This window comes from Telmatherina bonti (assembly GCF_933228915.1).
Source record: "Telmatherina bonti genome assembly, chromosome: 7".
Taxonomy (NCBI): domain Eukaryota; kingdom Metazoa; phylum Chordata; class Actinopteri; order Atheriniformes; family Telmatherinidae; genus Telmatherina; species Telmatherina bonti.
In genome coordinates this window covers 27,650,341-27,667,444 of record NC_136625.1, presented here as the reverse complement: position 1 = coordinate 27,667,444, position 17,104 = coordinate 27,650,341, and the positions used below count along the sequence as shown (strand labels likewise).

At 37.8% G+C, this 17,104-nt stretch overlaps 1 protein-coding gene across 1 annotated transcript in view; it reads left to right on the top strand.

Annotated features, from left to right (window-relative positions):
• The window catches only part of brinp2 (bone morphogenetic protein/retinoic acid inducible neural-specific 2), a gene marked incomplete at both ends in the record, with an annotated part of 120,949 nt that overhangs the window by 51,921 nt on the left and 51,924 nt on the right, over positions 1 to 17,104 (top strand). The window contains one exon of the mRNA XM_079243633.1: positions 4,139 to 4,244. Coding sequence (XP_079099759.1) covers positions 4,139 to 4,244 — 106 coding nt within the window. The remainder of the gene's footprint in view (positions 1 to 4,138; positions 4,245 to 17,104) is intronic.

The following is a 17,104-nucleotide window of genomic DNA, read 5'->3' as shown; positions in this document are numbered from 1 at the left end:
ACTTTTGTGACTTTTAAAATCTGCTTCCAATCTGGGATTTTTAGGTTGCATCAATAACAAACTCCTGGAATGACTTTTATAATCTTTTTTATTTTTTTAAACTGATATTGGAAAAAGGAAATACTGAAAATCATATGCCTATATAGGATGTAAATAACATGAATTAAGTAGACAATGCTACATTATTTTTGCCTTCTTTTGTAGCCAGAAAGAGTGAACAATTACATTAGCCAATTTAAGCTTAAACAAAAGTGTTTTGAATTATAAAAAGACACTATTCAACATGTTTAAATATTGTACTCCAATTAAAAGAAAAAAAAAACATTTTCAAAAAAGGTCTAAGTTGGATGGCTCTGGGGAGTTTAAAACAAAAAGGAGAGGCGGGGGTGGCAGCTCTCAGGTGGATTGCTATTGAAGTTCTTCACAGGAACTGCTAAAAATCCCAGTGTGTATTCAGTGGAGCAGCTGAAAGCTCACATGCTTTTATGGCTCTTACAGACAAAGAGAGCATTTTAAGTGTCGAGTGAAAGAAACCTCTCGGCCTTACAGTTATAAAATGTGACTGTACAAATCTCAGCATGACAAAAGACTACAGGTAGGTGAAGTTGTGTTATGTGCAGTTCAATGCATCCACGTTTGTCATCATGATTGTTGCAGCAAAACTTTACCATCTCCATGACGAACGTCATGTTTCCTCTAAGCAGACTTGGACTTCATGTAAACAAAGAGGGATTTTGTTCCAACAGAACCAATGAGATGCAACAGTTTGAGCATTGTACGTTTTTAAAGGCGTAATTATCGATGATAATATCTGTTGCTTATACAACAACCCAAAATGACCTGTTACCTTTTATCTTCTTTACCTTCTCAGTTATATGTTGCTTTTTTTTTGTCCATCTCAGCATCTCTCCTCCTACTTATTTTTCAAGATATTTGGGAGATGTTTGAGATGTGTATCTTTCATAAAGCCTTGAAGGGTAACTTCCATGTCTTATGGTAATAGCTCCAACCTAATGCAAGTTGACTGTGAAGATGTGAGGAAGAGGGCTGTTTTAAGGACGCTAAATTTAAGAACACTGCGTCCTTTTCCAAGTAGCCTTTAGTTAGGACAAGTTTAATAAGAGGCAATGTCCATCTTGTCATCCTGAGAGAGGATGGCTGCTTTAAAAACTCACTTGAAACTCAACTTTTTCTTATATTTATTATGTTGTCATGTGATTTCTTCCATTGTCACCACATTGCCTTTTTTTCTCCTTGTTACTTTTATTAGCTCTCAATTGGCGGTCCTTCAGCAGTGCATTATCGATTATTGGAGGATGGGTGAGGAAGTGTGTCAACTAAATCATGCATTTTTATTCCTTGTCTACAAGGAAGCTGAATAATTGTATAGAAGCGAGTGTGTGAAGATGTTATAAAACCAAAACAGTGCAGAAAAAAGAAACAGAAAAAAAAAAAAAACTGTTGAGTGTGGGCTATTCAACATTCTTATGTCTGTACAGTAATTGGAGTCCTATTTTTGAGTGCATCCTGTTTCTAACATAGAGGACATTCTACTTAATTCAACCCTAATCAAATCGGAATCCTTTTAGGTGTAGCTAATCTTAGTTGGAATGTCAAGATGTGATAACCAATGGGAAATTATTTCAGGGAGGTGCATGCTTCATCAAAAATTTAGCAGCCACAACAGAACTGTCTGGGTTAAATCTGCAACACTGAGCTCCATAACAAGCACAGAGTCCAAAATACAACATAAAGATTTATTTATAAGTGCCATACACCAAGCCTCAAACTTGTAAAGGTGGTTAAGAAATATTCCAGGGATGAAATCAGACCTGTATCGAATTCAGTACGGAGAAAAAACTAATATCAATGAGGTGGCCTAATGAGGCGAGGCCATCAGATCTTCTGCACCTTCCTGATCACTCGAAGTGATTAGGGATTAGAGGGGTAGCTCAACTGTTTGAGCCTGAGACTGTATTGAGCCTGAACGTCCTTGTTACAGCTTACCCAGACCAGATTTCTTACTCCTCATACTGCAGGATCTACCTTCTTTCTGCCCACTTTCCACCCTTTCCTGTTAAATTAAAAACCAGCAGACTCCCTGCAGACAATCTAAATAAAAAAAAAAATAAGAAAAAAAGTTAAACTCTCTGCAGGTATCTGGGGTTTAATCTAATTAATCGCACCAGGGTCTGCTGCATGTTCATGTGTTAATCAGCAAATATTACCATGATAATTATTTCCCTAACAGGCGTCGCCATGCTGTCCGATTGCAGGTGGGCTGACAGTAGCATTTAGCTGCATATGATCTTAAGAAACTTTTGACATTTTTTTCAGCAAATGCAGTTGAAAAAACTGTTCATGATTAATGCTTGATTTTTTTTTCTTTTGACAGTGTCACTGACCTGCCTTTTAAAGCAAACAATCTTAAAATAAGAAATGGTTACTTTTGTAACCAAGCAAACAGAGAAGAAACTGTAATGATGATATTTCAGTAAGAAATGATCAAAACAAACAGAAAACATTCCTTTTGTGAGATTAAATTGACCTGAAACTGAATATTGCTGTTTATATCGTGCTTTGGTCATTGTACGTGTTATAATCTTAGTGCCAGATGTGTTGGGACCCCTCAGGTGTGTAGGAACGCTTTCCTGCCAGAGAAACAGACTGTTGCTTCAAGTTTTTTTTTTTTTTTTTTTTTTTTTTAATTCTGTTTTGCCAATAAGTGTCACATGGCTACTTAGAAAGTAGCAAGCATGGTTTCTGTTGTAAACACACATCAGCAATCTACACAAAGAACAGTGGAAGAACTGTGGCTAATGGGATTTATTCAGTGTGAACTAAGCTGTAATAAACTGCTTTGAAATGGTTTTAGGTGTATTAAGGTAAATTAAAGAGAAAAAGTGACAGAGAGAAAGAGAGAGACCAAGACATTTCTTTTTAGCCAGTGAAGTGATGGGGGTTAATTTTTATTATTTACATAGTTATGTTTTTTTGGGGTTTTTTTTTCTGTTACATAAACAAATGACTTTTTACAATGTATTTTTATTAAATTTAGGAACCAAAATATGTTAAAGAAATACATAAATATCAATTATATAGTGTCTTTTGACCTTTTTTAAGTTATTTAAAATACTTTTTAATGGTTTTTAGATTCACCTATTCACATACACCCCAACACTTAAATCATTTGCACTCCTATATGTAGTGCGTGGTGCTTGTCTGTATTATCGCACATTTGGACATGGAGGGTAAATGCCATCATTTCTGCGACATGAACAAAAAGTATTTTACAATGGGGTGGGATGGAGCAGTAGACGTCCAATGTGTATTTGGATAAAATCCTATGCATGAGTGTATGGAGCAGATGTCCTATCTGTTGCCCCTTCCAAACGAGGAAAACTCGTCTATGTTAACAGCTTATTAAAAAGCACATTTATTGAGATTTATACAACACTAGAAGAAAAACAAATGGGTTTGTATTCAAGGAGAAATTTGAATTGGAGATGAACAGTTTTATTTCTGATCAAAACTGAATCAACATACAAAAAAATGCACATAAAATAACAGTTGAACTGAAAATATGTATTTGAATGTGAAGTAAGGAGAAAGTAGGAGACCTTTTGTTTGTATCCAAGCTTGCTAAATGCATAAGGGGCACAGACAAAGTCATTTTAAGATGCATCCATGACAAGCAATAAAGCAGAGTTACTAAAAAGCATATCAGAGTTTGGTTAATGTGTTTTACTGTGATAAAGGGCATTTTACTCGGTGCAAACTTTATTTTAGCTTAGGTAATAATGCTGCTTCAAAGTTCCCCATCATACACCCACATGTCTCTCTCCCTCATGTTTCTCTTCTCTCTTGCTTCCTTTCATTGTTCTCCATGTGACAGCCATCCATCACAGCCAGCTGTGGCTGCAGATGTTGGAGAGAAGCAAACAATCAGACAGTTTTCTCTGCTGTCAAAAGGCTCTGCCACATGCAGCCTGTCGCCTACTGCTGCACCTGCCAGGAGCTATGTACTCAACTATGAGAGAAAGGAACAAACATCTGCTTCATTCATAGCTGATATGGTATTTAAACATATATATGTCGTGTGTATCCAAAAGCATTCTGTCCTTTCTCTGTTTCCTAGGTAACTGAGACAAGAACGGGCCCTCTCGGCTGCAGTAACTATGACAGCTTGGACTCGGTTAGCTCAGTGTTGGTTCACAGCCCGGAAAATAAGATCCACCTAAAGGGTAAGGCCTGAAACTTCAACAAACATACACATCCTCACACACTTTCATCTTTAATTCATGCACACACACACACACAGCTCTACAGAAAAGATCCACTTATGGGATCGGATTTTCTTACATGCACAGCTGGACACACACACCGCCTGCACATCCATCCACCCGCCTGCCAAGCCTCTCACCTTCTATGTGTAGCGGTTGGCCTGGATGACCCTTTACTTTACGGTGCAGTAGTTTATATGTCTGTCTTTGCTTGACTGGCTCTCATTCTCATGGGGAATCTGTTATCTTATCAGGCTGTAGATGGACTGTGTCAGGCCACACTGACCTTAGCCTAACCCCTTCCCCACTCATGGAGCACTCAGCACGTAAGGATGAAATGGGAATATATAGAATAGCCCTCAGTGTTTCATTATCCTCATCACTGAATTTTCAGCAACTGATTTAGGGTGGGAGACAGCTCTGGAATAAGAAATCTTCGACTTCACATTCAGTCACTTGGTAAAAGAATGCGCATGCTGTAATGTGGGTGTAAAAGCTACAAATAATACATGATAAAAGTACTGTATATCTCATTTAAATCCCTGTAAAATCCAGACTTGTTTATAGAGAATATGTTTAACTGAAAAAGGTTTTCTAGGTTCTTGCTTTCTCCACCACTTTCTGATTAATTATACTGCCAAACAGACAAGTGACACTTCAGAGTTTCAATAGTTTCAAAACTCCATCTGAACTAAATTCTAATGCATGATAAAGCTTCAGAAGTGATAAATTAAATATCACTGAGCGGGCAACAGTGTAGCAGCCAAGTTGCAAAGTTCATTTGTGAAAATGTCTAACGGATTTTAAAGATTTAGGGCTTTTGGCCTGGCTCCCAAATGGGGCTTCATTTATTATCTCTCAGAGCTTCTGCGTTAGCCTGATGTTGTTCTTTTGAATGGTTAATGTGTTGGTAAGCAATTTTTTATGCAGTGTTTTCACAAATGCGTTATTTTGATGTATTTTTGGCATTAAAAATTAACAACAGAAGACAAAACAACGTGAAACAAATCCTTATAAATAAAGACCAAAGTTGTAACATAATGACACTTTTGGTTCACTAATTTCAAGACTTCAACCGGAAATGAATATACAGTATGGCCTGCATCACAACTCTTTCTGTCTTCTGAAGCTGTGTTTCCATCACATTTTTTCGCAAAATAAAAGCCATTTTTGTAAGTTTCAACAAACGACAATTGCATTTCCAGACGTTTGCATTTCCAAAGGCATTTAGCGCATTAGCCTCAAGTCTCCTAAAATCTCGTTCCTCTCAAGAGATGAACTAGTCATGACCCCCCCGTTACGCCTGACGACACATAAATGCAAAACGACTGTTTCCATTACACTTTGGTGATACGTTTCTATATCGAAACCTCTCAAAAACCACCTGATGCGATTTTTTTCAAAATGCAGATCTTTCCATTTGCGGTTTTTTATTGCGATATTAAGTTTTCGCGCAATTCTAAGTGTTTTGGAAACGCACCTTGAGAGTCTATCCTGCTTCATTTTGTCAAGATTGTCATTTTGACAATCCTGGTCTTAACCTTGTACCTGATTGCAAAAAGGTTTGAACATGCTCTTCTGGTGATTCAGCTCTACTCAGGAGTCGCTTCTTCTCATTTCTTACAAAGAACTGACTCTCAGATTTGGCTTCTTAACAAATAACACATCACTCGTCAGAACAAGGAAGTATTCAGTTTTTGAAGTGTGGTGAAGAGTAAAATGTTACTAAACCAGTAACCTGAATCCACTGGAGAAGACTTCTCATGTCAGAAAAAATTATTACCTTGTAGAAATTTGTAAATATGCAACAAAAGGAGTTTATCTTGATTAACAGCTTGTAGTTGGGGACTGTTTCAGAAGACCCAACTCTTATAAAATTGAGTGCTCTTGCAAACATCCCTTTTGCTTTTGCTTCCTGTTTGGTTAAATGTAGATAATAAAGTATTATGTTGAGAATTTGGATAATTTTGGCTTGCAATTTACTCTGTCTGCAGTGTCTATGGCCTGTTCCGCTGGGTTCACTTTAGTGGATTTTAGGCATCAACAGTCTTTGAATGGACTCAAGTCTTGCCTTGCCTAACTGAATTCTGAGTCTGCTGCTGCTCTTTAGTGTGTAGTGTTTAATTTAGTTCCATCTGCCAAAAAGTGGAATTGGTAAATAAGAAATAACAAACTGAAACACATTGCTCTGACTGTTATGCAAAACACATTTTTTTCACAATAATACTGAGCTGAACACGTACACTAAGCCTCAAGAACAAGCGCTGCTACTGTTAGTGATTGTTTAATCAGTATGAAAAGAAAACTCAACGCAAAAAGAACATTTTGGTACTAGTCACTGAATATTGATGGAGACCAGTTTGCTTTTGATAAGTATTTAAATGGTTCTGAATTTGTCCAATCAATTATTAATGTGGTCATATTAACATTCTGAGTATGTTGCCTTGTTTCTTAATACATCTATATGTTATTCAGAAAGGGTGTTTTAGTCATATGCTGGCAAGAGAGACCAATTACATCAAAGTGGCTTGTTGTTGAGTTTTTCCTCAATCATTAGCTTAATTTTTAATGCAACCCTGTTTACTAATATAGCATACTCCCAGCTGCTTGCACAGCAGGGAACAATAATAGTCACAGAAAAAACTGCCTGTTTGGGCTAATTGCTATTTTGCACACAAACAAAACGGAAACTGCTTTAATCAGCCACCTAAGGAGACTCAATCTGATCTTAAGGACACTTCTTTCTTTGTGTTCAGAATGACACGAGATATATTTATCATTTGTCAACAAAAACAATGGAATTGTTTATTTTTACGGAAGCTAACAGATTTATTAACAAAAGGTTGATAGTGTTTATCATATATTCTGCTTGGGGTTTACCCTGTTATCTTTTATTCTCAGTACACTGTTAAGTATAACGTTGGCTATTTTTGATTTTGTGTATACAAACTAATTTTAATCTGTTTGTTATTAATACCCATCTCAAATCTTATGAAGTTTGGAATGCAAAATTATGAATAATTACATTTGAGGATTCCCCTTAATGCTGTTCACTTCTATTAACAAATCACAGGTAATTTATTGAATGAAACGTTGCACTCTTGCTTTTGGGTCTCAGTGAAAGTTAGAAGTATTTGTTTTTTTATTTCATTTATTGTATGCATTTGGTTGATCAGTAAGTTAGATGACACAAAAAAAGTTTCTATTCAGTAATGAAAAAGTAGAAAAGCTTTAGTGTCATGTCCATTTTTCTAATGATACCAACTGAAAGCAGGGCGAGGAAATCCTTGTGTTTCCTTCTCATGTTGTGCAAAATTACTTCATATCAGAAACTGGTACTATCTCTGATATGAAACAGTACCAGTCAACTTTGTTGACAGTAGCCTCAGAGTCAGAGTAGATAACAAAGAAAGGATTTCTATTCCTAATCAATGAGCATCCATTTGTACCCATCATATATTGTCTTCCCAAAATTCATAAACACCCCACAGAATCACCTTTAACACCATAACAAGTTTGTTGACTTCTTTCTAAAGTATTATATCTTGGTGATACAAAGGATGTACTTTATGAAGACCGTACTCTTAATAACAACACCATATTTCATTCTGTAGATGTAAAAAAAAAAAAAAAAAGTTGTTTGTATTCCGTCTCAAGAGGCACTGAACTCTGTTGCTAATTATTTACCTCATAGACAATTACAAACCTCCCAATCCATTCTTGTTTAAACTGGTACATCTAGTTCTGGACATGTACACTAAATAATATAAAGCTTAAAGGATTTAATAGTGATTTCAATCACTTAGTTAATTGACAAGTTAAAAAAGAGAGATTTGTATTGTGCAATTAAGATGACTGGACTTTGTAGCCGACACCTGTATAGCATTTAGAGGTATTGTATCTGTGACTGACTTTGTTATAATTGAAAAGAATCTGATGAAGGCTCTGTGCCGGAAAGCGTAAACATATTTCCATTTGTGATATGAGCCAAATGAACAACTCCATGAGAGTACATTGTTTTCCTTGTATTGGACACCAAGTTGAGCCCCAATCTTTTCATTTTTACAAACTGAAGTGATTTAAAATCTGTTATATATTACTAATTATCCAACGTTTCAATATATTGTCTCAGTGTATGGACTTTATGTCATGTTCATTAAAATATAGTTTACTTGTTACAGTGTTTACTGATGATGAAAATGTAGTTTTCCTGACAGAGTTTTAATATTAGCTCATGTGGATTCACTTTGTAAGTCTAACTGGCCAAAAGAGTTGTTTATTACTGCAACCTCATTGTTGTAGTCACTTATTTCTGTAGCAATTAGGTTCTTTAATGATTTGTTGCAATACGATGTATATCTTCTTTTTATTATTTATGTATGTTGTTACTCACTGTAAAAATAACTGCCCCAAGTGGAAAATAAAGATTATTGACTTCTAGCGCCATGTAACTGGTTTCCAGTTACTGGGCATCCAGGCCGCTGCTGCACTGCAACAGACGTCACTTGCATTATTTTAGCAAAAAACACATCTACACCAAGTTGCAAAACAACAAATCTTAACATAAAATCAGCTTATTTGTTTAAATTAAAAGTACGATTTTGTCATGCATCTTTGGTAACATATATGGAATTCAACACACCACTGTACTTAAAACACTATTTATTTTGTTAGCAAAAGTTCTACAAACTCAAATCACCGTAGTTGGTTGTTCTTAATCGTTCGTATGAAACTTCATAATTTTGGGGCAACAAGTTTTTTGATGGAGTAAATCCAACTTTTTTGATTTTACAGTGTAGTATCACTTTACTTTCATATTTAGAAAGTGACCCAGTTCCGATGTTTATAATCCAGTAACTGATTTCCCGCCTTTACTTTCAATAATGGGGATCACATTTGTCTTGATTTTTTTGGTTCTTCGAGTCAAAAATAAGTGACCACACCTTTGAAAACATTCTGTCTATTCTGTTTATCATCAATTTAACAGAAAACCTGACACTTTGAAACACAACACAAACTTCAGAATGTCTGATAGTAATGTTGGTACGAGGTTCTCCCCCTCTTGTTTTGTTTTGTTGTTTTTTTTTTTTTGACTGCAGCCCTCAAGCTTTCATGAACACTCATGGTGTCTTAATAATCCATGTTCTTAAAGTCTGATTTGACAGTCATTCAACAAGCCTCTTGTGGCGACAAGGCTGCTTGGCTTCCTAAGTGTTTCAGTGCCCCAGCTATTGGTGAGGTTAGAGCTGTAGAGCAAAATCTGTGGCAGTCAGCAGTACACTGTCCTCTTTGACTTTCAGCGTGTTTTTGACTCATTCTTTATCCTGCTGAGTATGAGTCCTCTCTGTGAAGTGAACTTGATGTTTACTGATTGTGTTTGCTGTTTGTTTGGCTGCTTTAATGGAGACAGCTGATCTATTTTCTGCAAAGCAGTTCAAAATGCAGTGCTTTTCCATTTTCGAAGACTTCAGCCCAGCCATGGAGAAAGGCTTTAAAAAGATATCTTTTTTGGTTACAAGAACGCTTTAACTTCTAACACTTCCATTAAGTTCTAATGACATTTTCCCTATTGTGGCAGTGCTACTTAGTCAGCAGTTCTCTGCTCAAGCCAAAGGCAGAACAATTGATGCGGCTTCATTAAACTGAACAAATGATTGATGATTTGATCAAAACCACTGTTGTATCATATGTATACTACAGCTACTAAAGAATGCTACTTCCTGTCTCGTAACTACTATCATATATGAACAGTTTCACCTAATTTTTACCCTAGAACTTTTTGTACCTTCAAGTTTCTTCTAATTTCTGAAACTTTATGAATATGTGCAAGAATAACTGATAATAAGAGAAATGGAAGCGGTGTAGAATATAAAAGGCTAATGGGAAGGCTGTGTAATGACCAATGAGATTAGAAGAACGAAAACAAAAGGACCTCATATCAAAATACCATTATCTTCCCTAGGCACATGGCCTTGTCCTTTCCAGAACGAGCTGCCATATAAGCAATAACCACTAGCTTTGACCTGTAACCGTAAGCAAAAAGGAGACAAACATGGGGCCAAAGCTCCCGGCCATATAAGTTTGTCCTTGAGACGGAACCTGATAAAAAGCCTGAGGTTTTATGCATTTCATTAAGCTGCAGTGTGACTGTGGGTACTTCAGATTTCTCCAAGCTGAAGCTCAATTTGCTTTTTTATTGCAAGGCCAAAGGCGATTGTGTTACTGGAATTCAGTCAGTGTAGACTGTGCCTCTGAAATGATGAGTATTATCAGCATGGGATCTGGCAGCTGTAAGGCATCAAACAAATTTGAAGACAAAGAAAAAAAATAAATATATATATATATATATATATATATATATATATATATATATATATATATATATATATACACTATTCACAAAAAGTTAGGGATATTCAGCTTTTGGGTTAAATTTCACAAAAAGCCTAAAATGCATTCAAACCTGTACAGGTGAACTTAATGTGATTTTCTCTAAACTTTTAAATGCACACGTCCAACTGTTAAATGTTTCAATAAATTTTGCACAAGTTGCTGTTCTCTAACAAGGAGCTTAACGGCAAAAATCACGGCAGGTGTGTGATCCTTGAATTGACCAATAAATGTCCTGGTTCAATTAGAGCTGGTGTTTAAACAGTTGTCCTCATCATGCTGTTCACATTTTGACATCATGAGACCAAGACGACACCTAACAATGGAACAACAGTCCCTTGCCATTGCGATGCTTCAAACAGGACGTTCTCAGACTGAAGTGGCCACTGAGCTTGGAGTGTCACAGAGTGTCATCAGCAGGTTGCAACAGAGAAATCGAGAGACTGGAAGAGTCACAGAAAGGCCTAGAAGTGGACGTCCTTTGGCCACATCCCGTGCTGATGACCGCTACATTGTGAACACTGCCCTGAGAAACCGGATGATGAATGCCACCCAACTCCAGGCACGTTTAAGAGAGGTGAGAGGCACCCAAGTGTCACGTCAGACCATTCGAAACCGTTTCCATCAGCGTGGTCTGCGTGCTAGACGACCTGCACGGGTACCTGACCACACCACCAGGCACAGGCATCATCGTCTTGCATGGGCCAGGGAGCATTTATGCTGGACGAGGAACCAGTGGGCCTCAGTGCTGTTCTCTGATGAAAGTCGATTCACACTGAGCAGAAATGATGGCCGGCAACGATGTTGGAGACGTCAGGGAGAACGCTATGCATCAGCCACTGTTGTCACCAGGCCAGCTTTTGGTGGTGGCGGTGTTACAGTGTGGGCAGGGGTGTCCACTTGGTACAGAACTGCCCTACACTTTGTGAATGGTACAGTGACAAGCCCATACTACCTGAATAACATCATTAATCCAGTGATTGTGCCCCTACATGAACAGCACAGGCCTAATTTCATCTTCATGGACGACAATGCTCCTGCTCATCGAGGCCGCATCATCAGGGAACGGCTGTTGGAGACTGGTGTACCTCAAATGGAATGGCCTGCACTCTCTCCAGACCTGAATCCCATTGAAAACCTGTGGGATCAGCTGAGCCGTCGTGTAGAGGCTCGAGACCCTGCACCCCAGAACCTCAATGACCTGAGGGCTGCCCTTCAAGAAGAGTGGGATGCCATGCCTCAGCAGGCAATAAGTTGCCTTGTGAACAGCATGAGACGTCGTTGTCAAGCTGTAATTGATGCTCAAGGGCACATGACGAGATATTGAGACATTCAAATTTTTTGTTGTGGTGTAACTACCATTGTCGTTACCTTTTGTGTTGAATGAATTTTTTGAGATGAGGAAATCAGTAGTGCATCCTTCTACTTAAATGTCTTACGTTTATGATATTATATCACTGTAGCATGAACATATTGCATTTCCCATAAATTTCACCTGAAAGCCAAATATCCCTAACTTTTTGTGAGTAGTGTATATATATATATATATATATATATATATATATATATATATATATATATATATATATATATATATATATATATATATAAATCTGTCCAACACCTCCCATGCAATTTTAAATTTTAAGTCCCTTGTTTTACCATGTATGAATATGTTTCAGACAGATATTAGCATGAGTCACACTCCCTCTTAAGTAGTGACTTTAAGCACTTAAGACTTATGACTAAAGAGGAAAGAATCTAATTTAAAGCTGTGCTTTACTGTGCTTAAGCTATTACTGTTTACACAGCATCTGCAATTGCTAGTTTTCTGTCTTTACTAACTTTCACATCATCGAGAAAAAGCAGACTGCTCCCTGATTCTGTTGGAGTTATTCCCGTTTAGTCAGAGCTTTCCCTTAATGATGTCAACTAGTTCAATAGTAAAATGATCTCAACATATCATTAAAATTCTGTACCATGGCTAGTATTTGTAATATCTACCCGAGACAAAAATTCATTGAAACTTTTTAAACAGACTTCCCTTAAGCTCTTCTTAATATCTTATTTACCCCATTTAGGTGAGTCTTATTTGTATTTGTTCCTTACGGAAAGGTTCAGCGTTCCACTGCTCTTCTTCTGATACCTGACTCTGATTGCATGCTTCTGTTCAAGCATCTGTCTGCTACATTATGTTATCCAAGTGGACCACAGTTAGCTTCTTTGTTCACACCAGAGTGCCAAGACGAGAGCTGTGGAAGAAGACAAAGTTTTTTGTTTTTAAAACAGACCAGACAGCAGCAGTGTGAATGTGCCTTTAATAAATGTTGTGTGTATTAAGTAAGTAATAGGGCTGGTCCCACCCCTTTAAAACATGTTTAGACAAAAAAAATCTTTTTTCTAGACAGGGAATTGCAAAAATATGTCTTAAAAAAAAGTTTAATTTTATGTCAAATTCCAGTTGGTTGTATTAAAATGTGGAAAAATGTTCATGTAGTGTCAGTAATTAGGCAACCTGTTTTCTTAAGTTCTCCAAATGGAAGCAGCACAATGAATCTGCTAGACTTGCAATACTTTTACAAGAAATACTGGAACAACTAATAAGACTTTTCTCCATCACCCTCCTTCAAAACACAAATTAAAGCTTAAGACAACAAACAGAAATCTATTGAAGGTCCTTGATATTTATATTGAATTAAGTAAACGGATTGTTGGGGCCTCTAACATTGGAGCAACTGGTGGACATTTTGTTCTCTGAATGGCATAATGTATGATTTGTTTGACCTGTATTGATCTTGTGTTTAAAGAACCATTGCAGTGACCACGAGAAAAGCTATACTCCTAATTCCAACCAATTTACTTGATGGCTTCCATTTTTTTTTTGCATTCACAACATGTGTCCCAGAGGCCAAGTGGCTAAAAATGAGGTCATGGAAATTATTTATGGCTTTTGTAAAATTGAGTCAAGTTTGAATCACAGTATCTTTTAAGGGAATAACCATGGCAGATCAGACCAGAGCTGTTCAGTATATTCTTCTTCCACATAGAAAAACCTTTCTTTGAATTTGCTCTTCAACACTTAGTGTTAGTCCTTCATTTAACATCTGACTCTGCCTGAAGTGAAACTGTGTCAGTGTTGCGTGTCTTTAAGCTTTGTCTCAACCTTTGCCTACTTCAGTGCAATGGAGACTGATGTGACTTTGCCAGCATTGGCTGTGGTTTTCTTATCAGTAATGACTGATTGCTGGAGCTTTTTTACAGAGCTGATGAATCTTTATTTGATTATTGCAGGGGTAGGCCACTCCGGTCCTCGAGTGCCACAGTCCTGCAAATGTTAGGAGATTCTCTGCTGCAAAACACCTGGCACACATCAGACCTAATCAGCAGACTTGTGCAGAGCTTGACATCAAACTCTACACAAGTCTACAAACTAGCCATTAATTTGAATCAGGCATGTTGCAGCAGAGAAACTCCTAACATTTGCAGGACTGTGGCACTTGAGGACCGAAGAGACCTACCCCTGGATTATCGCCTTCAAAATGAACCTTCTAGGTCATAGTGTGTGTTTAGGGGGCACTTGAAGAATCATATAAATATCTTGTGAGGGCAGAGAAGGTGACTCAAAATACATTAAATGATGCACAAGGTGCTTTTTCTACATAATTTTAGGCTCAGAGTCTGGTTGTCATCCCCGGCAACACACTATCATTCCAGTCTCATATAAATGACGTCACTCCTTCTGCTTACACCCACCTATGTCATTTGTTAGCCTACGTCCATATCTTTTTCCCAGTAATACTGCTGTTCTGGTCCACATTCCGGTACATCCCAACTTTATTATTGCATCTCCCTCTTTTTTGTTTATTTAACAAGTTCCTGCATAAACTGCTGCTGGTTCACAATTATGCTGCCCGTAAAGTTTTCAGAACGCCCTCCCTTCAAATTCTTTCTTTCAAATCAAATTCTGACTCTCACCTTCAAGGATATCAACGACCCTCATTCAACTATATTCTTTTGTATAATTTTTTGCATAACTACACAGCTAAGTAACTCTAATATTATAAGTGAGCAGAACAGAAGAGAAGTATATAACAATGGGAAAATGCCAGAGTCAAACCAGGATTTTCAACATAAATCTACCAAAACTTAATCCACCACTTATCTTTTTAGCTCTCTGAAGATTACCTTGAAAACCCCTCCTGTAGTTCTAAGAAAACCAGAGTGAAATGAAAACAAAACAAAAAAAACCCTTTAAATTTCAGTGTTGTGATCTATATACTGTATATATTGGTGCCCTTCTCTGGAGGTTGACGACTGCTGGCAGAAAACCTCTATGGTACCTTTCACTCCTATTGGAGTTTGAGAAGTCACTCACTGAGCATCCTCTGTTGTTTCTTCACTGTAAAGCATGTGAGGAATCTCCCATTCCTTCCAGCAGTAATAAGCAGCTCAAGTGTTATACCCAACACAGAACCAGTTTTTTGTTTTTGTTTTGTTTTGTATTCGTTTGTTCTGTAAGTCTGTGGTTGTGATCCTGCTGCCACAGCAGATAGCAGGAAATCTGACTGCACCTTCCACAACACACTTAGAGAAGATATGCAACTGCTTTGTTAAGAAGTACTCCTCTCTGTCCTTTCTCGCTGGTGGTCTTTGTGTTGCATTTCCATTCTGGTCTGTTGTCCAGCTGAACTCTGAGGTACTTGTATTCCTGCACCAACATCACCTCTTTTCCAAGGATGTAAACAGTGTTTAGTTGACTGTTATTCCTTCTGAAGTCAACAATCATCTTTTGTTCTGTTTGTGTTCAAGAGGAAGTGATTGCTTCAGCACTGTCTCACAAATATCCACGGACCACTTCTCTGCACTCAGCTTCCTGTCCATACACCTCACTGCTGCAGAGGTATCACAGTGTTTCTGCAGATGACAGAACTCAGAGTTGAACTCGAAGTATAAGGTGTATACTGTGAAGAGAAATGGTGAGAGTGCAGTCTCTTGTGGTGCTCCAGTGTTGCTTACCAGCATCTCCAACGCACAACCTTTCAGTATCACAAAGCTGGTGATCCTTTTTATTCCTGACCACACACACCCCCTCATTGTTCTGCTGGAGCTGACTGTCTACATTTTTCCTGTAGTTCTCCTGGTACTTCTTAAGCCTGCTACAGACTCCTTGAAGAGTGAAAACTCTTTTTCTTGTTCTCAAGTCCCGAAAAGAAAAAAAAAAAAAGAAGACATTTCTTTATTGCGGACGTGTTTGAAGACTTCATGACACATCAGGCTGGCAGGTCTTTTTACTTGTGAGGCTTCGAGAAGTATCATGTGATTGGTCAGACATTTGAGGTGGGTGTGGTTACCATAGAAAAGCATGATGCAGAAAGTTGAATTGAATTAAATTAAACTTTATTATCCCACCAAGGGACATTTGTTGTAGGCACATCGTGCAGATTTAGCTGCAGACACCATACATTAACACATTACTGTACACAAGACATAACAATGATGCAGTAAGTTGCCACTTCCACATTTTTGCTGATGCAGGTAAAATTGATTATTTTGATAAGACAGCCGATCAAGGTGAAATGAAAGTATAAAAATGTTTTACAACATGTGGCATTTACACACACGGACCCCCATGCGTGCACAACCCGCACTGCCGCCGACAAAGTTTCTCATTAAGTACAAAAAAAAGCTCATTGCACATAAAAGCAGACATCACCACCAACAATAATTCCCGCCCCGTTGCAGACAAAACTTCTCGTTGTGTATGAATGGACCACAAAAAAAAGACTCTTTCCTTGTTCTTGCAGCCTAGAGAGAAACAACAAAGTTCTCGCTTCTTGTGCTTTAATCTTTGTTTTAAATTGTTCTAGTGTTGTTTTCAGTGAGTCCCTGTCTTTATCCCTGAAGGGTTTCTTTTTTATGTTTAGCAGTTTTTTCCAGTTCACTAGTGAGCCAGGGTTTCGTCTTAGGAAGCATCTCACTGTTATTGTTGCCACGACGATGTCCACACAGAAGTCGATATAATCTGTCATAAACTCAGTCTTGGCACTGATGTCATCTCCATGTGGTTCACAAAAGACATTCCAGTCTGTGGCCTTGAATCCTCCACTCAGAGCATTTTCAGCTTCATTAGATCAGTCTGTGTGATGGTTGCTCCTGAACGATGGGCTCGATGGTGGAGGTGAGAAGAATCAGATAATGGTCTTATATTCCTAAATAAACAGGGCAGAGGATCTCTGTGCATTTTGAACATTTGCATAAAAAAGTCTGAAAGTGGAGCAGCTGACAAATGTTAGAATGCCGGTAACCTTGCAGGGAAAGAGACATTGATGAAGTCTCTGTGTTTGTAGGAATGTCCGAGCTGATGACATCACAGGCTGTCTCTAGAGCAGAATAAGGTATCGTATAATCTGCATCCAGAGCAGCACAGTTAA